At 46.5% G+C, this 25,920-nt stretch overlaps 2 protein-coding genes across 16 annotated transcripts in view; one reads left to right on the plus strand and one right to left on the minus strand.

Moving 5' to 3' along the window:
- Positions 1 to 1,067, minus strand: part of PLCD1 (phospholipase C delta 1) — a 45,478-nt gene extending 44,411 nt beyond the window's left edge. For 3 of the 4 annotated variants that reach the window (XM_078354650.1, XM_054247211.2, XM_035278511.3), the window contains exon 1: positions 927 to 1,067. The gene's annotated coding sequence lies outside the window, so the exon portion shown is untranslated. The remainder of the gene's footprint in view (positions 1 to 926) is intronic. The other variant, XM_078354651.1, reaches the window with a different exon arrangement.
- Positions 1,068 to 1,125: 58 nt separating this feature from the next.
- Positions 1,126 to 25,920, plus strand: part of DLEC1 (DLEC1 cilia and flagella associated protein) — a 72,386-nt gene continuing 47,591 nt past the window's right edge. For 11 of the 12 annotated variants that reach the window (XR_004736027.3, XR_013528744.1, XR_013528743.1 and 8 more), the window contains exons 1-6: positions 1,126 to 1,528; positions 7,027 to 7,177; positions 18,479 to 18,589; positions 20,648 to 20,847; positions 21,060 to 21,280; positions 22,283 to 22,361. Coding sequence is in view for 9 of the 12 variants with exons in the window: in XM_078354638.1 (XP_078210764.1) it covers positions 1,133 to 1,528; positions 7,027 to 7,177; positions 18,479 to 18,589; positions 20,648 to 20,847; positions 21,060 to 21,280; positions 22,283 to 22,361 (1,158 nt within the window). In the remaining 3 variants the exon portion in view is untranslated. The remainder of the gene's footprint in view (positions 1,529 to 7,026; positions 7,178 to 18,478; positions 18,590 to 20,647; positions 20,848 to 21,059; positions 21,281 to 22,282; positions 22,362 to 25,920) is intronic. The other variant, XM_078354643.1, reaches the window with a different exon arrangement.

The following is a 25,920-nucleotide window of genomic DNA, read 5'->3' on the forward strand; positions in this document are numbered from 1 at the left end:
TGTCAATTCTACGTTTTGGACGTGTCTGTAACCCAGTTCCCTCTCTCTCACGAATCTCCCTTCACCTCTTTCCTAACCGCTATGCTAGTTTACTAACTGAACCTCCTGATGCCTCTTGCCCCTCCTGCCTATTTCTTATAGCAATCAGAATGATCTCAGTAAAACAGAGCGGATCATAACATCCCCCAGCTTAAGACCCTTGATGAGCCTCCTCCTGCACTCAGAATAAAGTCCAAATTCCCTAATGCGGCCTACCAACCCACTTATGATCCGGCCCTAACCTATCAGTGTCATTCCTCCACCTTCACACTCTTTAAGTTCCACTCCTCCTGAATTTCTTTCCCATATTTTGAGATTTTCATAGAGATGGGGTCTCCTTATGTTGCCCAGACTGGTCTCAAACTCCTGGCCTCAAGTGATCCTCCTGCCTCAGCCTCCCAAAGTGTTGGGATGACAGGTGTGAGCCACCACACACACCATGCTCTTATTCAAGTACTTTATTTTTTGCCAGTCTACTAACTGTGGAGTTGTACTGCATTGTGGTTTTAATTTCCACTTCCCTGATGACTAATAGTGTTTGGTCTACTCATTCTTTGAAATCTCTGCTTGGTTTTCATTTATTCCAAGAAGTAATCGCCCCTTCTACAGACGAAGTTCCTGTCCTCCTTTGTAGTTCCATGACAACCAACATTTATCTCCACCTTAGCCGTAACCCACTAAAGTACAGCTGTTTTCCCATTACCTCCACACGCACCACCCTCATCACAAACACACACATAAACGACTGTGCACTTATCACAAGATACCATACTTCTTTGGTATCGTCAGCTACCAGCACGGACCTGAAACGCAATCCTTATACAATAAATATGAGTGAATGAACAATTGCTGAACAAATTAAAGAATGGATGAAAGTAGGTGGGTACCAGGTTTTGCAGACAGGCCTGGCTGTGTCAATTAAACCTTTCTCCCGGGTCCTCACACTTAGTAAGCTCACTTTTAAAGGGACGAGGCTGAAGACGCGAACGGTTACGAGGACCACAGCGATGACGTGATCCGAGAGAAAGGCCAGGCGGAAGGGGCGGGGCAGGAAGCGGAAGGGCCGCAGGGCGTTAGCGGCGTCTCAGTCGCCATGGAGACCAGGAGCTCCGGCGCACGGAGGTCTTCAGCGTCCCCGACCTACAAGTGCTCGGGGACGACGTGGGCGCCAACTTCGCCACCGGCCGGGTCCAGCAGCCCCAGCCAGCCCACCTGGAAGTCCTTGTCTTCCTCCCTCGCCTGCTCCGAGGGCTTCCCCCACAGCTTCGCAGCCCGGCCGCGCCGCCTCACGCAGCTCGTGCAGGAGCCCCAGCTGCTTCGTCTGCGCCCCTCCTCGCTGCGCACCCAGGACGTCTCCCACTTGCTCACCGGCGTCTTCCGCAACTTGTACTCGGCCGAAGTCATCGGCGAAGACCTGAGCGCAAACTTGATCAAGGCCCGCGGCAGCGACAATGAGCGCCACGAGGAGTTCGTGGACCAGCTGCAGCAGGTAACGCGGCGGTGGTAAGGCGGCGGTGGCGTCGCGTCTGCGGACGGTGCCGGGACTCAGAGTTCGGCACGCGTGAGCACCTACCGGGTGCCAGATGCTGTTCCAGGATCTGGGGCTGCAGCTGAGAAACAGCCCATCATGCCGAAGTGGGCCAGACGTTCTAGTGGAAAGACGCTCTAGCTATACACACACATGCAAATCCCACACACGTGTGGCACGTGTCTATAGCACCTGTCTATATTTCTTTGGACACATATGTTATATATTGCATATATCAATGAACGACTGCGGCAAACCGCTGAATAGGTGGCTCCATGGAGATGATAAAGCCAAAAGTCACCCCACCTTGGGGTGTCTTTGTATCACAAACCACAGTCTTGACTGGGCCAGTCATGCGCAGATTTTAGGAAGCATGTCTAGTCTCTGGAACAGCAAAAACCAGCTGACGTGGGGCCTCTGTGCTGAGTCAGCCTCTGCTGGCCACACTACCAAGGACTCCCTTAAACTTGTGGGCACTCCTCCCCAACCGGATCCTTTACTCCGGTGTGCCTCCTGCCTCTCAGATCTTCTCCATTCCGTTCTGTTCTCTACCCGCCCCTTAGGTGACATGCATCCCTCGTCCTTAGCTTCAGTCATTCCTTCACTTAACACATTTGTTGGCTGGACTCTGGCTCACGCCTGCAATCCCAGCACTTTGGGAGGCTGAGGTGGGCGGATCACCTGAGGTCGCGAGTTTGAGACCAGCCCGATCAACATGGAGGAAACTCTGTCTTTACTAAAAATACAAAATTAGCTGGGTGTCGTTGCGGGCTCCTGTAATCCCAGCTACTCGGGAGGCTGAGGCAGGAGAATCGCTTGAACCTGGGAGGTGGAGGTTGTGGGGAGCCGAGATGGCGCTATTGCACTCCAGCCTGGGCAACAAGAATGAAACTCCATCTCGACAACACAAAACAAAACAAGACACATTTGTTGAATGTCTGCTGGGTGTCATGCTCAGTTCTACGAAGTGGGAATTCAGCAGTGAATAAAAATGCCAGTGTTCAGGCACACACACACACACAAACACACACACACACACACACACACACACACACACATGCAACCTGTCCTCTGTAGCTTTCAACCTAACTGAGGTAGCTAGACGGTAACAAAATGAATACCCACGTGCAGTATGTGAGATAGTCTTAAGACCAGCCTTACCCGGTCCATGGGTTATAGGCTTCTTGAAATGCAGCCAGAAACCCCGCTGAGACCCTGTACTAGTAGTTCGTGGGTCACCACATTCACTCTGCTAAGACTTCAGCCTACCCAGGCCAGACCTTACCCTTGTACTTCTGACTCACATCCCTGTCATTCACGTAAGCCAAAATATATGGAGCATCATAAACCTATAAACGCCATGACCAGTCACCGAGTTCATTGTATTCTATCTTCTCAATATCTGTCCCACAAGAAGCCACTATACCAGAGTCTGAAGTGGCAAAGAGTGATCCCTCTTTTAGAAAAAAAAAAAAAGTAATACATATTACCTTTCTTTTTTTTTTTTTTTTTTTGAGACAGAATCTGGCTCTGTTGCCCAGGCTGGAGTGCAGTGGGGTGATCACAGCTTACTGCAGCCTTGACATCAGGGGCTCAGCTGATCCTCCCACCTCAGCATCTGGAGTAGCAGGGACTACAGGCATGCACCAGTATGCCCAGCTAATTTTTTATTTTTCAGAAATTGTGAGACAGCATCCCACTATGCTGCCCAGGCTGGTCTCAAACTCCTGGCCTCAATCGATCCTTCCACCCTGGCCTCCCCAGATGTCATTATTACAAGGGTGAGCCACTGTGCCTGGCCCATAGTATAAAAATCTTAATTTAAAAGCTGAAATTAATTTAAACATTTGAAGTTTTTAAATTGCAGAAAATTTAGAATGCAGAAAAGTTTAAAACGTGATCCTGTGTTGAAATACAACTGTGGAAAGATAAGTCGACTTTATAAATTATGGTATAGTCACACTATGGAATACTATGAAGTCGTTAAAAAGAATAAATTATACCTGCATTATGGAGCTGTCTAACATTTATTTATTTATTTTTATTTCATTTATTTACTTTTTTTTTTTTTTTTAAATGAAGTCTCCCTCTGTTGCCCAGGCTGGGTGCAGTGGCACGATCTTGGCTCACAGCAACCTCTGTCTCCTGGGTTCAAGTGATTCTCCTGCATCAGCCTCCCAAGTCGCTGGGATACAGGCATGTGCCACCACACCTGGCTAATTTTTCTATTTTTAGTAGAGATGGGGTTTCACCATGTTGGCTAGGCTGGTCTGGAACTCCTGACCTCAAGTGATCCGCCTGTGTCAGCTTCCCATAGTACTAGGATTACAAGCGTGAGCCACCGCGCCTGGCCTCCAATTTATTAATTTAGCAAAAAAGCCATAGAACAATGTTAGGATAATTTCATTTTTTATAATATATATAGTTGCGAAGAAAGCTAAAAACTTTTACAACAAAATGTTAACAATACTCTTACGGGACTTTAACTTTTTCTTTGCTTGTTTCCATATTGTCTGAATTTTGCCAGGTACGTGAATTAATTTTGTAGTTACGAAAAAGAAACTTTGAAAAGAGCAGGCATCTGTTATTCCACTTCTGTGATATTGCTTTTCTTGTACCTGCATTCCTCTCCTTCTTTCCTCTGTCATCATCTGTCTTTGCTTCTCCTCAGTTGTCTCTAGGTGTCACTGCCATATGACTGGACACGACTCAAATCCATTCTCCCTGGGAGAAGCGATAATCACTATTCCATATGAGTGTCTGCACTGACTGAGTTTTCCCTCAGATGGCCCCCTTGGCTGCTGGTCTTCTCTACGTCCACCTATAGAAATATCGCATGGTCTAATGATTAAGAGCAGCAGTGGCTCAAGCCTGTAATCCCAGCACTTTGGGAGGCCGAGGCGGGTGGATTACAAGGTCAAGAGATCGAGACCATCCTGGTCAACATGGTGAAACCCCGTCTCTACTAAAAAATATACAAAAAATTAGCTGGGCATGGTGGCGCGTGCCTGTAATCCCAGCTACTCAGGAGGCTGAGGCAGGAGAATTGCCTGAACCCAGGAGGCGGAGGTTGCAGTGAGCCGAGATGGCGCCATTGCACTCCAGCCTTGGTAACAAGCGCGAAACTCCGTCTCAAAAAAAAAAATTAATTAATTAAAAAAAAAAAAAAAAAAAGAGCAGATGCTCTGGAACTGTGTGCCCCGGGTGCAAGTTCTGGCTCCTGCACATACCATCTGTATGACCTTGGGTTATCCTTACATCTGTATGCCTCAGTTTCCTTATCTATAAAATGCAGATAGTAACAATATTCACCCCATAGGTTTTGAGGAGTAAATGAGTCAGTGCAGTGAAGCGTTTACAACATTGAGTATTTACAATATGGTAATCACTCAGTAAGTGATGGTCGGTCTTGTTATTATTCGGATAAGATGCTAATTTCTACATCCAAAAGTCAGGGTCAGAGGTTGTCAGCAGTCCTGAATAATAAGACACATGCCACAGAACATAATACTTTATATCTGAGGAAATGTCCCAGGCCATTGTCTCCTGAAAGGCGTTTCCTGACCTCAAGAAGACGTAGCTGTTTCCTCTTAGCAGTCCTCATATCCTCATTCGTATGCTATTATAGCACTTTTAAGAGTTTATTCCACCTGTCTGCATCCTTGCCAGGCTCCCCCTGTTAAACTGTAAACTCTCTGAGACCAAAAACCATATCTGATTCATTTCCCCAAATGTAAACGGTAAATACACAATAAATCTTGTTTTCTTTTATTCATTTACTCATTTTTTTGAGATTGAGTTTTGCTCCTGTTGCCCGTGCTGGAGTGCAATGGCACGATCTTGGCTCACTGCAGCCTCTGCCTCCTGGGTTCAAGTGATTCTTCTGCCTTAGCCACCCAAATAGCTGGGATTACAGGTGCCCACCACCACACCCAGCTGCACAATAAATCTTTATTAAAAGAATGACTGAATAAATATCTTTGTGGTCCCACCAACTTCAGGAATACAATAAGGAACACTGTCTCCCTACATCAACTATGTTGTTTTTTTCTTTAAAAGAAATGGAGTTGGCCAGGCATGCTAGTTCATGCCTGTAATCCCAGTACTTAGAGAGGCTGAGGTGGGAGTATCACTTGAGTTCAGGAGTTTGAGACCCCATCTCTACAAAAATTTAAAAATTTACTGGACATGGTGGTGTATGCCGATAATCCCAGCTACTTGGAGGCTAAGGCAGGAGGATCCCTTGGCCCAAGGAAGAGCAGGCTGCGGTGAGCCATGATTGTGTCACTGCACTCCAGGCTAAGCCACAAAGCAAGACTCCAGCTATAATAAATAAATACATAAGAAAGGAAAAGAAGGCCAGGCGCGGTGGCTCATGCCTGTAATCCCAGCACTTTGGGAGGCTGAGGTGGGTGGATCGCCTGAGGTCAGGAGTTCGAGACCAGCCTGGCCAACATGGTGAAACTACATCTCTATTAAAAATACAAAAAATTACCTGGGCATGGTGGTGGGCGCCTGTAATCCCAGCTGCTCCAGAGGCTGAAGCAGGAGAATCACTTGAACACAAGAGGCAGAGGTTGCAGTAAGCCAGGGTCACGCCATTGCACTCCAGCCTGGGCAACAAGAGCAAAACTGTCTCAAAAAAAGAAAAGAAAAAGGAAGGAAGGAAAAGAAAGAGACAGGCTGGTGTTTCACTCTTAGGCTCAAGCCATTCCCTTGCCTCAGCCTACCAAGTAGTTGGGACTACAAGTGCATACCACCCTGCCTGGCTAATGCAGACTCTCTTTCATATTACCTGTACCAGTGAGCTCTCTGCTTCTTGCCTTAAGAAGTCTGAACCAGAAAATATGGATCAGAAATTTGGCTGGTCGACCAGTCAATCTGTAATTAGTCTTGGGGGCCCAACAAGCCTTGGCAAATGCAGCAGGTTGCTCTGGAGAGAGTATTGCCTGTCACGGTTTCTCTGTCTGGGCCAAAATGGCCAGGCCTTTATCCCCCTGCCTCTCTCGGTCGCTGGATGCAGGTGCTGCGGAAAGGACATGGTCTCAGGTGAGTCCTTTTCAGCAGCTTGGGTAGACTGTGAAGCGGCTGTCTGCTGAGCATGTTCCCTGTAGCTAGGGAGCACGTCCCTTCCTTGAATGTGGTTTTGGTGGCACCACAGGAAGTATGCTAACTTGTATCTGGTATTTTACTGTTCGGATGGCAGCTCTCTTTACTGTGAAGCCAGGAGACAGGTTACCAAGCTCGAGTCTATTACTGCCCTCACTGTGAAATCTGTAAGCCATTCCCCTCTATGGGTTTCAGTTTTCAGATCTAATAGGTCAAACCAGATGGTTTCAATAGTTCCCTGGCATTCTGTGCTTCACTGGAAGCCCTGGTGCTGGGGTGGGGCTGAGTAAAGCTAAGTACTGCTAAGTAATCTAACCAGGTTTCTGTGTGTTTGATCATCCCCCTGCCAGATTCGGGAGCTCTATAAGCAGCGGCTGGAAGAGTTTGAAATGCTGGAGAGACATATCACTCAGGCCCAAGCACGGGCTATTGCGGAAGAAGAGCGGGTCATGAGCCAGGTCAGAGCACAGGACCTTGAGAGCCTCGTCAAGTTGCCTCCAGGTGTGTATAAAGAACTCCCATAGGCTGGGTGCAGTGGCTCACACCTGTAATCCCAGCTCACTGGGAGGCTGAGGTGGGCGGATCACCAGAGGTCAGGAGTTTGAGATTAGCATGGCTAACATGGTGAAACCCCATCTCTACTAAATATACAAAATTAGCTGGGGGTGATGGCAGGCACCTGCCATCCCAGCTACTTGAGAGGCTGAGGCAGGAGAATAGCTTGAACCCAGGAGGCGGAGGTTGCAGTGAGCTGAGATCGTGCCACTACACTCCAGCCAAGTCTGGACTGTTTTATTCTGTCTTACTTTGGGCACCAGAATAAGACTTGGTCTCAAAAAAAAAAAAAAAAAAGCAAAAAACAAAAAACCAAGAATTCCCGTATGCCGGCTCCTGATTCCCCAGCTGTTAATGTTTTACTGTGTTTGCTCCATTGCCTGCTCTCTAGGCTTTTTCTGCACATTTGGAGAGCAAGTTGCAGACATGGTAATACGAATATTACCACAAAAGAATATTTCCTGACCACAAAACACTTCAGTATGTGTATCTCCACAACAGGGAGGCTCTCCTGCATAAGCACCATGTAACCCCGCAACCGGGAAATCAGCTTCTGTGCAGCCCTAACCTCTGACCCGCAGACACCCGTCAATCTAAATAGTGAAGGCAGACTCGCTAGAGGAAAATAATGGGCGCTGCAGTGGGAATGCACATGCCCTTGTAAACTGTGTGTGTATTCAGGGAGGTCAAGGAAGACAAAGGCTTTTAAAGGAAAACAAGGAATTACACAATAGTTTTGAGGTAATTATTCTTGGCTGAAGAATCAGTAACAAGAGTAGTACCAGTCTGAGGTTAAACAGGCAGATTTCGTTTTGTGTGTAAGGTTGCGATGACCATTGTGTGAGGTTGTGTGGTTTTCGTGGCATAATATGGTTTGTCTGCGTCCCCACCCAAATCTCACCTTCAATTGTAGCTCCTGTAATCCCCACGTGTCATGGGAGGCACACGGTGGGAGGTAATGGAATCATGGGGCGGGTTTTTCCCTTGCTGTTCTCACGATAGTGGTAAGTCTCATGAGATCTGGCGGTTTTACAAAGGCCACTTCTCCTGTATCCACTCTTCCTACTGTCCTGTAAGACATGCCTTTCTCCTTCACCTTCTACAGTGATTGTCAGGCCTTCCCCGCCATGTGGAACTATGAGTCCTCTTTTACTTTACAAATTATACAGTCTTGGGTATTTCTTTTTTTTTTTTTTTTTGAGACGGAGTTTTGCTCTTGTTACCCAGGCTGGAGTGCAGTGGCGCGATCTCAGCTCACCACAACCTCCGCCTCCTGGGTTAAGGCAATTCTCCTCCCTCAGCCTTCTGAGTAGCTGGGACTACAGGCACGAGCCACTGTGCCCGCTAATTTTTTATATTTTTAGTAGAGACGGGGTTTCACCATGTTGACCAGTATGGTCTCGATCTCTTGACCTCGTGATCCACCCACCTCGGCCTCCCAAAGTTCTGGGATTACAGGCGTGAGCCACCGCGCCCGGCCCAGTCTCGGGTATTTCTTTATAGCAGTATGAAAATAGACTAATACAAGGTGTCTTTTGTGATAATTCTTGTTATCAGACATTCACGCATGGCCTTCCCCAGCATGATTTGTCAGGGTTTTTTTGTTTTTTTTTTTTTAACACAAGTGACTCCATTTTGATTTGGACAGCTTTTACATCCTATTCAAATTTTACTGACTGTCCCACTGTTGTTTTTTTCCCCTCTCAGGTCTAGGATCCTGTCCAGGAAGTCATGTCACATGCAATTGTCATGTCTCTTTTTTAGATGCCTTCATCTGGAACAATCCCTTGATCTTTTCTTGTCTTTCATCTCCCTGACGGTTCTTGGCAGGACTTACATTCTGTAGGATGGGGATGGTGCTGTCTGCTGCTTCCCCATGACCAGACTCAGTCGTGTATTCTGGGCAATAACTTCGCATAAAGTTATTTCTCGTTCATCTCACTGCAGTGCCCCATCAGGCTCACATGGTGTTAACCTCCGTCCCCCGAGTAGGTAGGTATCTGCCAGGATTTTCTGCATTAAACTCTCCAAATCAGATTATAATGGATTAGCATTTTATAGAGAGGTATTCTCAGATTACGCCAATATCTTGTTCCTCATCAAAGTTCCATCACCCAACCACCAGTATTCAGTGAAAACTCTTTTCTTAATGCTGAAGTTTAAAGCGTGATCCTTTAAAAATACAGCTGTGCCAAGATAAGTTGACTTTATGAATTATGCTATATCCACGCTATGGAATACTGCAAAGTTGTTAAAAAGAATGAATTACACCTGCATTGTAGATATAAATGGCTGTCTGTTATTTATTAAGTTAGTAAAAAAGTCACAGAACAGTGTTAGAATAATCCCATTTTTATAGTATATATGCACAAAAAAAGCTGAAAACTCTTATATCAGAATGTTAACAGTGTCCTTAGGGGGCATGTAACAACCTATAATGAAAATTGGGTTGTTTTCCCTGTAGACTTGTCCATAGTCTGGATTTTACTGATATCAGCATCATGGTGTCATTTAACCTGCCCTTTTGATCCTTGTAGTTCCTATAAATCTGTAATTTGTTCTAGAGGCTTTCTGAGGTTTAGGTTTAACGTGGGCTGGGTGGTGGGAAAGAGCTCTTCCTAGGTGGAGCCGAGTGTTTCCCTCAGGAGGTGCATGGTATGTGATTGATATCTCTCTTTCATGATGCTGGCAGCCTTTTAATTTTATTATTAGAGGTTATAAGTTATAATGAAATGCTAATGGTGATAATAATTCTACCATTCTTTACTTCTTTGTCAGCTGAAATAATTCTATAGAGAGAAACTTTTCGGAAACTACTTTGATTACCCCAAGGTATGGGTGGCTTTAATTCTTTCCCTTTATTTGCCAGCGTTTAAAATAATGAGTTGGTTCCCTTAACATCTCCCAAAGATGACTAATGAGATTTGTTTGGTTGTTTTAGTATCATTGTGGACTCTTGGATTTCATGACTGCAAATTATTTATTATCCTTTCGATGCTCCATATTATCCTTTTGTTCCATCTTTGGCCGAGAGCCTTTTCAAGTTGACCGCTGACTCCTTGGACAATCAGCTATCTTTGATAACTTCCTTGCCTTCTGAGCTGGTGAAATGTCCCAGGCTCATCTTGGGTATTTCTGGGCTCCTTTGATTCCCTCCTGGTTCCTTTTATTCCCTCTACTACTCCCCCAAAGACTTTGACCTATTCTTCTGAATTCCTGAAGATGATCATTTTCCAGTGCAGCAGACGGAAAAGACAGTATATTTAGAATACCTATTATGTCTGTGGCCTAGAGGGAAGATGTAGAGAGGAAGAAGTGGAAGATGCCGTGCTTTAGAAAGGCATTTAAACTCGTGAGGACCTGCTAGGGACCAGATGCTAATATGCTTTGCATAGGTTATCCCACTAAATCCTCCCAGCCAACCCTGTAAGGTAGGTTTTCTTTTTTTTCTTTTTTTGAGATGGCTCTGTCACCCAGGCTGGAGTGCAGCGGCATGATCCTGGCTCACTGCAACCTCCATCTCCCAGGTTCAAGCAATTCTGCTGCCTCAGCCTCCTGAGTAGCTGGGACTTCAGGTGCACACCACCAAGCCTGGCTAATTTTTTGTATTTTTAGTAGAGATGGCATTTCTTTGTGTAAGCCAGGATGGTCTCAATGTCCTGACCTCGTGATCCGCCCACCTTGGCCTCCCAAAGTGCTGGGATTACAGGCATGAGACACCATGCCTGGCCAGTTAGGTTTTCTTTCTATCTTATAAGTGTAGGAACTAAACTTAGATGATCAAAGGACTTCCACGAAGCCCCGCAGCTTGGAAGGGCTGGAACTCAGGTTCGAAACTGTGTGTGTCTGCTGTCAAAACCCATGGCTTTCTTCTGTCGAGGAAGAATTGACCAGCCTCAGTGTCTCAGGAGTGCTGATGACTTCCCTTGGAGAGTGGCTCCGAGCAGGGCGAGCCCTGTCTTTTGCCAGCTCTGCCAGACCTTGAGGCTCAGGTCCCATTAAACAGCACACGCAGGCACAGGCTGTGTATCTCTACCTATTTCCCCCTCCACCACAGCAGTGCAGCTGCCAGGACCCCTCCCTCAGTGGTGGCCCAGATAATGTGGATTTGGGCAGAGATTATTGGTAGCAAATTTCCAGAGTCTTTACTGGCTGCCTCATGCTCCCTGAGCCCTGGGAGTCAGCTGCTATCCCTTTTTTGTTATTGTTGACGAGAGATTAGGGGAGATGAATCAGGAGACAAATGTCAGTTTGGAGAATTTTTCAATCGCTTTCATTTGATTGTTATTCAAGAATGATATTAAGTCATAATCAGACATTATCTGCCCTGGTTTCCCAGGTCTCTGCTGGTAATATGTCTTCATATATATATATATATATATATATATATATTTTTTTTTTTTTTTTTTTTTTTTGATGGAGTCTCACTCTGTCACCCAGGCTGGAGTGCAGTGGCACAATCTCAGCTCACTGCCACCTCTGCCTCCCAGGTTCATGAAATTCTCCTGCCTCAGCCTCCGAATAGCTGGGACTACAGGTGTGCATCACCATTCCAGCTAATTTTTGTATTTTTAGTAGAGATGGGGTTTCACCTTGTTGGCCAGGATGGTCTCAATCTTTTGACCTTGTGATCCGCCTGCCTCTGCCTCCCAAAGTGCTGCGATTGCAGGCAGGAGCCACCGCGTCTGGCCATCTTTCTTTTATTTCACAAGGGAAGAAGCAGACACCCTAATGCAGTTCCACGGACACCCCTCTGGGGTCTGCTTCTCAGAGCAGGCGAGGTAACTTTTTTTCTAACTTAGATAACTGGCAGTGAGGACATTCCCCTAAAAGCTTCTTATTTGAGGCATAGAGGCAGCGTTTCTCTGTTTGCTAATACAAATGTGGCAAAGTGGCAAGCATGTGCAACTTCTCCAGAGTGAGGGAGAGGGATGAGAAGGCTGCAGCGCTCCTGTGCTTTCATCCTCATCCCTTGCTGGAAACTTGTCCACATTATCCATGACCTTGCAGAGCCGTGCCCAGGAGCCGCCGTGCTGGCACAGGAAGCCCACCCTTCCCAGAGGAGAGAGGATGGTCACAAGGCCAGAGCAGGCTTTTCCAAGGCTCCTGGGGGTCCATGCCCAGGCCTCATAGCTCCTGCAGACACAGCACCTAGCTGCCCATGCCCTGGGGTAGGACTGTGGAAAGAATTGTATCAGAAGAGAGAGGATACATCTCCTTGTCACATGGCCTTTGTCCTTTGTATAGAAGTCTTTTGATATTTTAAATAGGCCATCACCAAAGTCCTTGGGAACTGGGCTAGATTGTGTCAACTTGGCATTGCTCTTACCCCCTGCTAAAGTCTCTGTTGCCAAGGAGAGACCAAGGAGTACGTTTCCCAGAAGGCACCTCCCTCTTTGCTTCCAGGATAGGTCAGCTGATGAGGGGCTGACCTCATTTGGTGACTTTTGGAAAGGAAGGCCATTTTTTTTAAGAAGCAGTAGTAGGCAGATGATTGGCTGTGAGTTTCAAAACAGCTTCTGAATACCTTTTTTTTAAGAGACAGAATCTCGCTCCGTCACCCAGGCTGGAGGGCAGTGATGCAGTCTCAGCTCACTGCAACCCCCACACTACTCCTGGGCTCAAGTGATCCTCCCACTTCAGCCTCCCTAGTAGCTGGGACAATAGGCACATACCATCACACCCAGCTAGTTTTTTGTATTTTTGGTAGAGACAGGGTCTTGCCATGTTGCCCAGACTGTTTCCAGATAATGTCTTAAGAAAGCCCTAAGACCAGTCTTAGTGGCTCACACCTGTAACCCTAGCACTCTGGGAGGCTGAGGTGGGCAGATCACCTGAGGTCAGGAGTTCAAGGCCAGCCTGGCTAAGATGGTGAAACTCCATCTCCACCAAAAATCCAGAAATTAGCAGGGAATGGTGGTGTGCACCTGTAGTCCCAGCTACTGGGGAGACTGAGGCAGGAGAATTTCTTGAACCCAGGAGGTGGAGGTTGCAGTGAGCCGAGAGCACACCACTGCACTCCAGCCTGGCAACAGAGTAACAGAATGAGACTGTTTTGGAAGGAAAAAAGGAAGGAAGGGAGGGAAGGAAGAAAGGAAAGAAAGAAAGAAGGGAGGGAGAGAAGGAAAAGAAAACAGGAAAGAAGAGGAGGAGGGGAAGGAGGAGAAGAAAGGAAAGCAAGCAAGCCCTGCTTCAGTGCTGCTGGCCGAAGTTGTTAGTGATGGTGTCTTAGTCCATTCGTGTTGCTGTGAAGGAATACCTGAGGCTGGATAAGTTATAAATTGGATTTGGCTTATCATTCTGTAAGCTGGAAGACTGGGCACCTGGTGAAAGCCTCAGTCTGCTTCCACTCCTGGGGGAAGGCAAAGGGGAGCCACGCAGACATCACATGGCCAGAGAGCAAGGGGGAGTTGGGGGCGGGGGTGCCTGGTGAGCTAACATAGTGAGGGCTCACTCTCTGCCTGCCCCCACCCAGGGCATTCATCTACACATGAGGGGTCCACTCCCATGACCCACTGGGCCCCACCTCCAACCTTAATAACAAATTTCAATATAAGGTTTGGGGGAACAAACTCGTAAACTATAGCAGATGGCTTCCTGACATTATTTCCCTCAGTCTGCAATCCTCTGTATTAAACCTATAATATTTGATATACATAGATTGGTTTCTGTCTTCCTGATGGAACTCTCAATGAGCATATGTGATGGGGGAAGGTGTATCTTCACTGATAGGTTGGTCTCCTATAGAAGACCTCCAAAGGGAAAGACCATTCAAAGGTACCATGTCTCTCTTTTTTTTTCTGGAGGGCATTGACTCCATCCTGGCTCGCTGCAACCTCCACCTCCAGAGAACCACAGATGGGCACCACCACATCCACTGATTTTTGTATTTTTTGTAGAGGTGGGGTTTCACTGTGTTGCCCAGGCTGGTCTTGAACTCCTGGGCTCAAGCAATCCATCCCACCCACCTTGGCCTCCCAAAGTACTGGGATTACAGGCGTGAGCCACTGTTCCTGGCTGGCACCATGTCTTAAGATAATGTTGGCTAATTGAGCAAAGAGCAAAGTTTGAAAACTTCCAACAAGTCTTCTGTTCAGGCAGTGGCGGCGGCCGAGACTGATTGCTCGGTGACAGTGGTGCAGAGGCCTCCTCCCTGGTCTGCCAGGGTCCCCTCCCAACCCCGCCTGTCCCCGCTGCCTGCTGCCATAGCAGGAGCTGGAGGTGGCTGCTGCCAGCGGGTAATGAGTTCCAGTGGCGCTTCTCGCAAGTCAGTGGAGCCATCGAGGAGGACATGACCGCAGATCTGCTGCAGGGGACAGGCTGGAAGAGGCTTTGCTGACCAGCAGCGCATGACCAGGGAGCTGCACAGCTGCAGTCTGCAACAGATGTCATGTCCACCGTTGAGTTTAATTACTCCAGAGATCCTGCGGCAGGAGACGAGGTCTGCGGAGTTACTTTTCAGTGGGAACCTAAGAATAAAAGCCGCTCTTGTTCTAGGGATAATATAATGTTTACAGTTCAAAATCATGAACCAGGGTTTGTTTATTAGAAAAGTCTAGAAATCGGCCAGGCACGGTGGCTCACGCCTGTAATCCAAGCACTTTGGAGGCCAAGGCGGGCGGATCACCTGAGGTCGGGAGTTCAAGACCAGCCTGACCAACATGGTGAAACCCCGTCTTTAAAAAAAAAAAAGAATAGTCTAGAAATCGGCCAGGCACGGTGGCTCACGCCTATAATCCCAGCACTTTGGGAGGCCAAGGCAGGTGGATCACGAGGTCAAGAGATCGAGACCATCCTGGTCAACGAGGTGAAACCCCGTCTCTACTAAAAATACAAAAATTAGCTGGGCATGGTGGTGCGTGCCTGTAGTCCCAGCTACTACGGAGGCTGAGGCAGGAGAATTGCTTGAACCCAGAAGGCGGAGGTTGCGATGAGCCCAGATCATGCTGTTGCACTCCAGTCTGGGTAACAACAGCGAAACTGCATCTCAAAAAGAAAAAATAAAAATAAAAAAAATAAAAAATAGTTGGTTACAACAGAACACTTCATTGCCTACTCTCAACAAATGATAAAACTATACAATTATGGAAAAGAAGTGAATGGGATAAAAGAGCAGAAAGTTATAACTTGAATGATGAAGATGGATTACTTTGAGATCCATTTAGAATTACAGCACTATTGGCTGGGTACGGCGGCTCACGCCTGTAATCCCAGCACTTTGGGAGGAGAGGTGAGTAGATCACAAGGTCAGGAGATCAAGACCATCCTGGCTAACATGGTGAAACTCCATCTCTACTAAAAATACAAAAAATTAGCCAGGCATGGTGGCACTCACCAGTAGTCCCAGCTGAGGAAGGCTGAGGCAGGAGAATCACTTGAACCTGGGAGGCAGAGGTTGTAGTGAGCCAAGATCACACCACTTGCACTCCAGCCTTGGGACAGACGAGACTCAGTCTCAAAAAAAAAAAAAGACAGCACTATCGATGACCTGAGAATTAATTTATGACACTTGGAAATCACAGAAGTTTTGACATGGTGGACATCAAACAGAAGTCATCGCTGCAGCCAAGTTCCACTCACACCAGCACAATGCATTTGTCTACAGTAGCAGCAAAGGGACCATCGACAGCAGTATGTGCTCCTCGGCCCCGTGCCACAGATACTCGAGATTTTTTGAAGAGTCTCAAGATCCCAGTAGTAGGTCCTTCTTCTCAGAAATGATTTCATCCATCCCGATGTAAAATTCAGCCATAGTGGGCAGTACATGATGACCAGAAACAACCCGTTGGTGGAGGTGTGGGACCTCAACACAGAGAGCAGGCTGGTGGAGGCCCACCAGGTCATGAGCACCTGCATAGCCAGCTCTGCTCTCTGAATGAGAACGACTTCATCTTTCATAGCTTTGAATGATGCTGAAACGGTTTGGATAGGGGCATAGTTGAGCTCATAAATAAGCAAGGGAGATCTCACAATGGCCAGAAACGAAGAGGGAGCTGAAACCAGAACCATAGCCTCTAACAGCATTTATTTCTAGAGGAGCCCCACAGCCCTGGCTGGTCTCAGGTGCATCAGCCAGTAGCCAGAACCGCTGCCTCCTGCGAACAGCAAGCTGTGGTACCGAGCTGCAGCCTTGGACCACATGAGGTGTGGAGTTGGAACCGGGCCCTCAGACATGCTGGCCTCTGTCCACTGGAGTCCAGAGGGAAGTTCATCTGAGACCTTGCATTGGGGTGGCCACAGCTTCCCTGAGATGTGTAAGCACAGCCTCCCATTACAAGAGTTTGAAGTGATCTGGAAATGCTCACATTGAGGAGCTCTCCTGCCTCCACGAGGGCAGCGTGCAGGTGCCTGGAGGGACTGACGTTTTTCTGGGTCTGGCTTCCACTCTGTTTCACAGATGTTTACTGGAGACATGAGGTTCCCGGGTCCCTGGAGCACAGCAAGTAGCATGAGCCTCTTGCTGGCACAGGTTCCCCACGGGTGACACGAGGGGCCCAGGCAGATGCTGTGCAAGCAGTGGGGCTGGTGCCATGGCCGATGCATGCTGAGGTTGGAGAACTCACTGCTTTTTCAGTGGACAATCAACAAACCTGCATTTTGACCAGAGAAAACGTGATCTCATTTCTCTAGGCCACTTGCCATAAGCACAACCCTGAGAAGTGGCCCAGGTAAAAAGAATGGCATTCTCGGCAAACTCAGTGAGAACATGCATGGTGGGTGGCTGCTCCCAGCACACCTAGGTGTCTCTAGATTTCCCCAGATTAAAGTTGGCTAAACATGAGCTCACAGGTAAAAATTACCAAGCACAGACAGGAAAAGCCACCATGAGCAAGTCAGCAGAACCACAGCAGAACTGAACCTCTGAGAACCCAGCCTTTGACATCCTAAATTCAACTAAGAATGCTTGAGCTATTTACAGACTAACGGAAGGAAACAGCCTGAACCAGAAGCCACAAGACCACTAAAAATGACCTGGCAGACTGAGGAGGAATCAAAGAGAGCGTCTAGAAATGGCAAGTGCAGTCGATGAAGCTGTGGGCTTAGCAACAGGTCCATTTTGGCTAAAGGGATTTTGAATTCGTAGATGGAAAGGAAAACCAGAAGAAATGCAGACTAGAGAGCCAAAGAGATAGAAAACATGAAATACAAGAACTATTGCAGGGTCCAGCCCCGCAGGGTCTAGTGGGTGTTCTTTTGTGTGCAGAGACAGTAGATGGCAGGAAAGAAAGACCCGAGACACAGAGATAAGAGAAGAAATCAGCTGGGCCCAGGGGACCACTACTATTAAGGCAGAGTCCGGTAGTGGCCCAAATGCCTGGGCGCGCTGATGTTTATTGTATACAAGACAGCGGGGAAGGGGCAGGAGAGTGAATCATCTGACATGATTGATAGTGTCAAGCAAATCACATGCTTACAGTACAGGGGTCCCTCCCTTTCAGGTAGGCCCCTGCAGGGAGGGGAGGCACATACGTCAGCATCTTTCTATGTACATATCGGAAAGATTAACAGCTTTTAGGATTCCTCTATTCTTCTCACAACTTATAAGAACTTAAAAAGAGCTCCGGGTGAGAAAGCAGAGCATGAAAGCGGACCGGGATGGTGACCATTGGAGCACAGCACCGCAGAGAGGCATTTAAGCCTGGATGTCTGCGGGCAGGCCTGGCTAATGTCAGGCCTTCCTCAAAAGCCGGGCAGAGCAGAGTGTTCTCTGGACTCCCCAGTGAGAGGGAGACTCCCCTTCCCGGCCTGCTAAGTAACAGGAGCCTTCCCGGGCACTGGCGCTACCGCAGGGCTCTCACGCTCGCCTCCTGAGCGCTTCTCACGGTGTCCCTTCAGTTCCTGACTGTATTTCACCCGATTATGTCTATACTAGAAGACAAGAATGTTTCTACCCTGTAATACTAAAGCGAAGATTAATAGTGGAGAATAATGGTTGGCCTGGAGACAGAGAGGAGTAAAGGATTAGGACCATTTATTCAGTCTACCATATTTCTCATAATTCTTCTTATGGACTTCTCTGTGAGTAACAGTGTTTTAGCTCAAATAATACAACACAGCTTTGCCCCAGGGTTGGCCTCTTTTAAGTGGGTGATAGATGCTTGATTCATTTCTTAAATCTCAACATTCCCACAGGATTCTGAGAAGCAATTTTGTTAGATAGGCTTGGAGGATGTAAAAAGTTTGGGTATGGGTTCTTCATGGTCAGTCTGTTGGAAACACCTTGTCGTCCCCTTCCCTTCTGTGCAGTGAAGACGGTCTTCAGATGGTGTGTAGACAGCGAATTGCTACAGAAACATGGTCTGATCTCCCCAGAAGATTACTACACCGATAGAGTGCCATTTCACTCTGCACCTAAAGGTAATGCTTCTGTGCTCCCAGACCCTCCGATAGCATTCCAGGAAAGTTCTGCTGTAGTAGAGTCACATTGACCACCTCTGCTGCCATTTCCTTGTTCACGGGTTTTTTTCCCCTTTTCTTTAATTTTGATGGTGACTGTTGGGAAAGTCAAATCTGAGCATCTGAGCATGCCAGTTTCTCACTAGTGCTCCCCAGCCTGTATGCCTGAAGTCCAGGCTTCTCCATGTGGACTGTGATGCCCACATCTGCTGCCTAACAGCAACAGTTAATGAAAGTGTTTTGAGTAGTAGTTGAAGAACCAAGAGAAGGAAAAACCGAAGACATAGATAAGCAAGGGAGCATGTTGCTGATGAGTTGCAACATGGACCTATGGGTTTTCCCCATAGAAAAAGAAAATGAGCGGCTTCCCAACCTCTCAGAAGGGAGGGAAGGCTGAGTAGAGAGGCAGGGACGGTGTGTACATGTATGTGACATTGGGCCAATTTCCTGTGATATGGGAGGCAAGATATTCTAAGAATGAGTGGGGTGGGAGGCTGTGATGTAGGTTTAAGCAGAGAGTTAGGCTTTTGAAAGAGTCCCTGTGTGATGGGGAGAAGTCCCTGTGTGAATCCTGGGCCATATCAGGATTGTCTAGCATGCTGGGCTCAGAAGAGGAGCTCTCACACAGCTCCAGTGTGGGACTGTTTGATTTTCTGGGGCTTGGGAGCTGAGAAGGTGTTTCGGGTGGGAGGATTGGGATTAGAAAACTGAGGGCACTCTTGGGAAGAGCTCCACTGATGGTCTGAGCTACGTGGGAAAGTAAGGCAAGAAAGAAGTAGCAGAATCAAGTGCCGTGGGGCACTAAGCCACTTACTATTTTAAAGTTAGTTGGAAACTCTCTATCTTATGCAGGTCAATAAGAATGGGGCTAACATGTATTGAGAATTTATCAGGCATTGTGCTAAGAGATCTGTGATGGTGTCCATTTCATTGCATTCTTGCTAGCAATGAATGCTCTCATGTTGGGGGGATGATTTTTTTTCTTTGAGACAGAGTTTTGCTCTTGTTGTCCAGGCTAGAATGCAATGGCACCATCTTGGCTCACTGCCACCTCCGCCTCCCAGGTTCAAGAGATTCTCCTGCCTCATCTCCTGAGTAGCTGGGATTACAGGTGCCTGCCACCATGCCCGGATAATTGTTTTTTTGTATTTTTAGTAGAGTCAGGGTTTCACCCTGTTGACCAGGCTGCTTTTGAATTCCTGACCACAAGTGATCCGCCTGCCTCAACCTCCCAAAGTGCTGGGATTACAGGCGTGAGCCGCTGCATCCAGCCAGGGGGTGGGCGATGATCTTGAGGGTGTAAAAAGCTCACACAAACTTTCATTCCTTTGGTGAGCTCTTCAGAAAGTGTGCTCATGTATCTGTGCATGCATGTGTGTGTGACAGTGGTCTACCCGTGTTCTTTGACCGTGTTGGAAAACTGAAATCTATTTTAGCACTCTAGTCCTAAATTTTGTTGTTGTTATTTGTTTGGTTTTGAGAACCGGGTCTTGCTTTGTTGCCCAGGCTGGAGTGTAAAAGCAAAACCATGACTCACTACAGCCTTGATCTCCTGGGCTGAAGTAATTCTCCCTACTCAGCCTCCTGAGCAGCTGGGACCACTAGCAAAATTTCTCATCTGTTTTTTGTAGACACCTGCTCTCACTCTCACTGTGTTGGCCAGGCTGGTGTTAATTCCTGGGCTCAAGTGATGTTCCTACCTCGGCCTCCCAAAGTGCTGGGGTTACAGGTGTGAGCCACCGCGCCCGGCCATTTTGAACACATAGAATAAGTTCCAGGAGTCGTTCATATGTTGAAGAGCAACTACAGCTGGTATTGTAAATGTGAAAGTTTAGGGGAAAGATCAAGCTAACTGTGACGTTGGTGGTTTTACTTGGTCATCTTAGAAATGCCCACTTCCTTGAAACACTTAGAATGAAAAATGAGTAGTAAAAAAAGAAAAAAAATTAAAAGACAAAAAAAAAATGTCCACTTCCTCACCTTGCTATAGTAATTCAATTTGTTTCCTTGATGCTGGAGGTATCTCCGTACCAGGATATTTAAAAATGACATTTAGCTGTGAGAAGCATTCCATCCCAAAGAAAGAGCTGAACAAGAAGCTTGAAGACTCATGCAGAAAAAAGCTTGCTAAGCTTGAAGATGAGCTAGACCACACTATGGACAGTGTGACATGGAACTCAACTCCTAAGGCCAAACAAAGGACTAGAGAACCTCTCAAGGTCAGTTTGGAAGCCTGTGCACAGCAGCATTTGGGGGGACAGAGAGGCAGTGAAGGGGAAGGCATTCAGATGACACCAGAAGCTAAGATTAATCCATCGCAGAGTAGAGTAGAGCTTGCGTCCGCCATCTATGGGTCATGCAGTTGGTCAAGAAGTCAACACGTACAGTCCCTTTGTCTGTCATTGACTCTGCGCTTTTGTGTGTTTCAAAGAAAACAAGTCCACCAAAGAATAAAAGCTGGATGAACCACTTACGTGTGCCACAGAGAGCACTAGACCGACTTCTGCTTGCAAGAATGGAAAGTCGGAACCAGTTCCTAAAAAACCCCCGTTTTTTTCCTCCTAACACTAGACTTGGAGGCAAGTCTCTTGTTTTTCCTCCAAAGAAGCCAACATGTATAGGAGAATTCCAGAGAACAGAGCCAGAACAGAGGTATGTCTTTCCCTGACTTGAACTCTCAGGAAATCTGACCCGCAGAGTAGCAGTACCAGAACAGAGCAGGGTGACAGGGTCACCCACAGGTGGGCCTTTGGACCTTCCCCAGAGTCCTGGGTTTATGCTTTTCTGACCTGCCAGGGTCTTGAGAAATAGGGGTTGATGTTGGCCCTTTACTTACATTGGAGCAATCTGGGTCAAATGGAAACAATCCCATTAGAGGCATAGGTCTTGAATAATAACAGTGCTTGAAATTTGATTAATTATAAATAATTAGTGTAAACTGTGATTTTTTTACAGAGTGCCTTTGCCTATATATCGGTAATCATCTTTATGAAAGGAATGAGTTGCTTCATAGGTTCATACTTTTAATAAGCCAAAAAATATTAACATTTCTTTATTAGACAACTAATATCTTTTTATTAAAAAAAATTAGATACATAAATTAGGTGAGTGTGGTTGTGCACCTGTGATCCCAGCTACATGGGAGGCAGAAGTGGGAGGATCACCTAAGCACAGGGAGGTTGAGGCTGCAGTGAGCCCAGATTGTGCCACTGCACTCCAGCCTGGGTGACAGAGTGAGACCCCTGTCTCAAAAAAAGAAGGAAGGGAGAGGAAAGGGAGGGAAGGTGAGGGGAGGAGTGGGGAAGAAAGAAGGAAAGAAAAAGAAAGAGAGAGAGAGATTAGAAAAGACAAATATTTGAGATACCTATATTAAAAACCCAGTTACTGATTGGTGTTTAAACATGTAGTTTTTCATACGCATATTGAAAATGAAATATGTACCTACTTATGTCTTCACAAAGATTAGATCATATTATAAAATTATTTTATAACCTGCATTAACAAGAACCAAAAAGAAGACCCCAACAAATGGCATATCATGCATATCTTTGATGGCCTTTATGTATTTATTTTTATATTAATCAGTCACTGCCTACTATTTCATTGTATGGATGAAACTAACAGCCTCTCTCCCCCTCTTTTTTCATCCCACAGTTGTGCTGATACTCCAGTGTTTCTAGCTAAGCCACCAGTTGGGTTTTTCACAGATTATGAAATTGGACCAGTTTATGAGGTAGACATCTTGTTTCTATACAGCTCCTACCCATCTGCTTCCTTTTCTTTTTATTTTTTATTTTTTTTGAGATGGCGTTTCACTCTTGTTGCCCAGGCTGAAGTGCAATGGTGCGATCTCGGCTCACTGCAACCTCCACCTCCCAGGTTTAAGCGATTCTCCTGCCTCAGCCTCCCAAGTAGCTAGGATTACAGGTGCCATCACGCCCAGCTAATTTTCTATTTTAATAGAGATGGGCTTTCATTATGTTGGCCAGAATGGTCTCGAACTCCCGACTTCGGGTGATTCACCCACCTCAGCCTCCCAAAGTGCTGGGATTACAGGCAGAAGCCATGGTGCCCGGTGGCTTCCTTATTTTTAAAAAGTCTGTGATAGGGAAATTTTCATCTGTACACAAAGCTAGGAGAAAGACTATAACAACCTCTCATGTGCCCAACATGCAGCTTCGACAATCACCTCCATTCTACCAGTCTGGTTTTACCTATCGCTCCTACAGCCTCTTCATGTGCGCACTGATATGTGCGTGTATGTGCTGGAGTCACATAAGGAAAAGCCCAGATAGCGCAATACATTAGTTAGTATCTCTGACAGGTAAGGCCTTTAAAGAGTGACCGCAGTACCGCTGTCACACGCAGCCATATTAGCAATGGTTCCTTAATATCAATGAATAGCCATCTATGTCTGATCTTTTTTTTTTTTAAAGTCCATTTATATTTGGGTTGTTTGTATCAGAATCTAAACATTGCATTTGATTAAAGTATGTCTTAATTCTCTTTTAGTTGATGAAAATTTGTCCCCCACCTCCTGCTTTTTAAAAATGCCATTTATTTGTTGAAGAAACTGCAATTTCTTATATCCTGGATTTGGCTAATTGCATTATTGTGGTGACATTAAACATGTTCTTTTATCTTCCATATTTTCCACAAACTAGTCATTAGAGATTTGATGAGATTCAAGTTCCATTTTCCCTAATTTATTGACAGAATACTCTTTTGGTGGCACTGTGCATTTCTTCTTGCATTCCATCAGGAGGGAGCATGGGATCGAGGTTCCCATCATCAGTTAGGAATGGTGTCAGGTGTTGTAAGTCTGATTCATTCTCTCTAAAGTTCTTATCAAACTCTCACTTAATAGGTAACAGCCTAGATGACTGTCAGATGGCTACTGTCCAGATCCATTTTTTCTTCAATTAGGGTTTACAAAATGGTAATTTCTAATTCTGTTATTCCTTCCACATTTATTAGCTGTGATTTTCTATTTGAAAAACAGAAACAAAACTTTCCTTCTAACTTGGATTCCCACCTCCTCCCCTTTCTGTACTCTCCTGACATCTATAGGTAATTATTCTGCTAGTTTCTTTGTAAGCAAATGCGTATATATATTTGAACTCCCTCTCCTTCTTACTGTCCTCTACACCTTGACAGTATATCCAGTAATTCTTGCAAGAGCAGAGACTTTCCTCATCCCTTCTTCCCAGCTTCTTTCTTTTCAAAGCCTCCCACCATCTTGGGGAATCAGGTCAAGACCAAGCTTAGCAGTCACCAACTGTGCTCACCAGGTGCAAAGACAACTAGGCCTCATGATAAGAATCCCTTCACACACACACTGGATTTCATTTTATGGTTTAAAGAGCACTTACACATCCATAATGATTTCTTTTTTTTTTTTCCCCGAGACAGAGTTTCGCTCTTGTTACCCAGGCTGGAGTGCAATGGTGCGATCTCGGCTCACCGCAACCTCCGCCTCCTGGGTTCAGGCAATTCTCCTGCCTCAGCCTCCTGAGTAGCTGGGATTACAGGCACGCACCACCATGCCCGGCTAATTTTTTGTATTTTTAGTAGAGACGGGGTTTCACCATGTTGACCAGGATGGTCTCGATCTCTTGACCTCATGATCCACCTGCCTCGGCCTCCCAAAGTGCTGGGATTACAGGCTTGAGCCACCGCTCCTGGCTCATCCATAATTATTTCTGACCGCTAAGGGCAAAAAGCAGACCAATACAATAACTCTACATGCTGAACATTAGAGGAAGCATTTTGCTTACTCCTTGGACTTAACAGCAATGTGTTGTCTTCTGTAATTCCGGGTCTGGGACTTCTGTGTCTGGCCATCATGTTTCAAGGACAGTTGGAGAAGCTGGCAAACACACAGAGGTAGGGGGCTAAAATCATGTCAGTGAGGGAGTAGAATAGGGAAAAGGGAGAGCTGCTCAAGGACATGTGAAGATACTCCTCTGCAGGGCCTGAAGATGCCTGCCGTGGACGTCTGTGCTCAGAGCCTGCAGATCCTGAGGCTGCAGATGAGGCAGACAGACCGCCAGGGAGCAGCCTTTCCTCCGGTCTTTGCGTACTTCGCTAATTCTCATCCCGTTGATGTTCCTAACGTTTATTTCCCCAGCTGAACTATAAAGTGTAAGGATAAAAACACTTCACATTTTCAGTGTTTAAAAATTTATGTCCCTGTCGGGCACGGTGGCTCACGCCTGTAGTTCCAGTACCTCGGGAGGCCGAGGCAGGTGGGTCACCTGAGGTCAGGAGTTCCAGACTAGTCTGACCAAACCCTGTCTCTACTAAAAATACAAAAAAATTAGCCGTGCATGGTGGCAGGTGCCTGTAGTCCCAGCTACTCTGGAGGCTGAGGCAGCCGGGTTCAAGGACATCACTTGAACCCGGGAGGCAGAGGTTGCAGTGAGCTGAGATTGTGCCATTGCGCTCCAGCCTAGGCAGCAAGAGTGAGACTCTGTCTCAAAAAAAAAAAAAAATTATGTCTCATGCACCCTTTCTCAGGAACCTCCCAGAGAACATGCTCCTATAATAGAAATAAGGAAACCAAAGAAGAGGAAGGCATGGAATGTGGTGCCAAGAGATGCAACAGAGGAGAGAGGCGGAGGAAAGCTCCAGGTTCATGGCTCTTAAGAGATTTTGCAGTTAATACGGCTGCAAAGCATAATCATTTTATCTTTCTTACAAATTCTTTGGGTGAGAAATTTAGACAGAGCACAGTGAGAATGGCTTGTTCCACAATGTTTGAGGCCATCGCTGGAAAGTCAGTGCCTAGGAGTGACATAAAACTTGGGGTTAGTGCTGTTGTAGATAGATAGCTGAGGCTGTGTACTAGAATGTCTGTACCACATAGCTTGTCTCTGTGGGCTGGGCTTCCTCACAGCATGGCAATCTCAGGTTAATCAGACTTTTATATGACAACACAAGTGAATATCTATACTCTTTCATTTTTTTTTTTTGAGATGGAGTCTTGCTCTGTCACCCAGGCTGGAGTGTAGTCGCAGAGTCTTGGCTCACTGCAACCTCTGCCTCCTGGGTTCAAGTGATTCTCCCACTTCAGCCTCCCGAGTAGTTAGGATTACAGGTGCACATCATCACACCTGGCTAATTTTTTATGTTTTTGATAGAGGCAGGGTTTGCCACATTGGCCAGGCTGGTCTTGAACTCCTGACCTCGGGTGATTTGCCCACCTCAGCATCCCAAAGTGCTGGGATTAGAGGCGTGAGCCATTGCACCTGGTCAAGTATTTGCACTTCTTAGTGAGTACCCTAGCAAGC

The sequence above is a fragment of the Callithrix jacchus genome, chromosome 17 (genome assembly GCF_049354715.1).
Source record: "Callithrix jacchus isolate 240 chromosome 17, calJac240_pri, whole genome shotgun sequence".
Taxonomy (NCBI): Eukaryota; Metazoa; Chordata; class Mammalia; order Primates; family Cebidae; genus Callithrix; species Callithrix jacchus.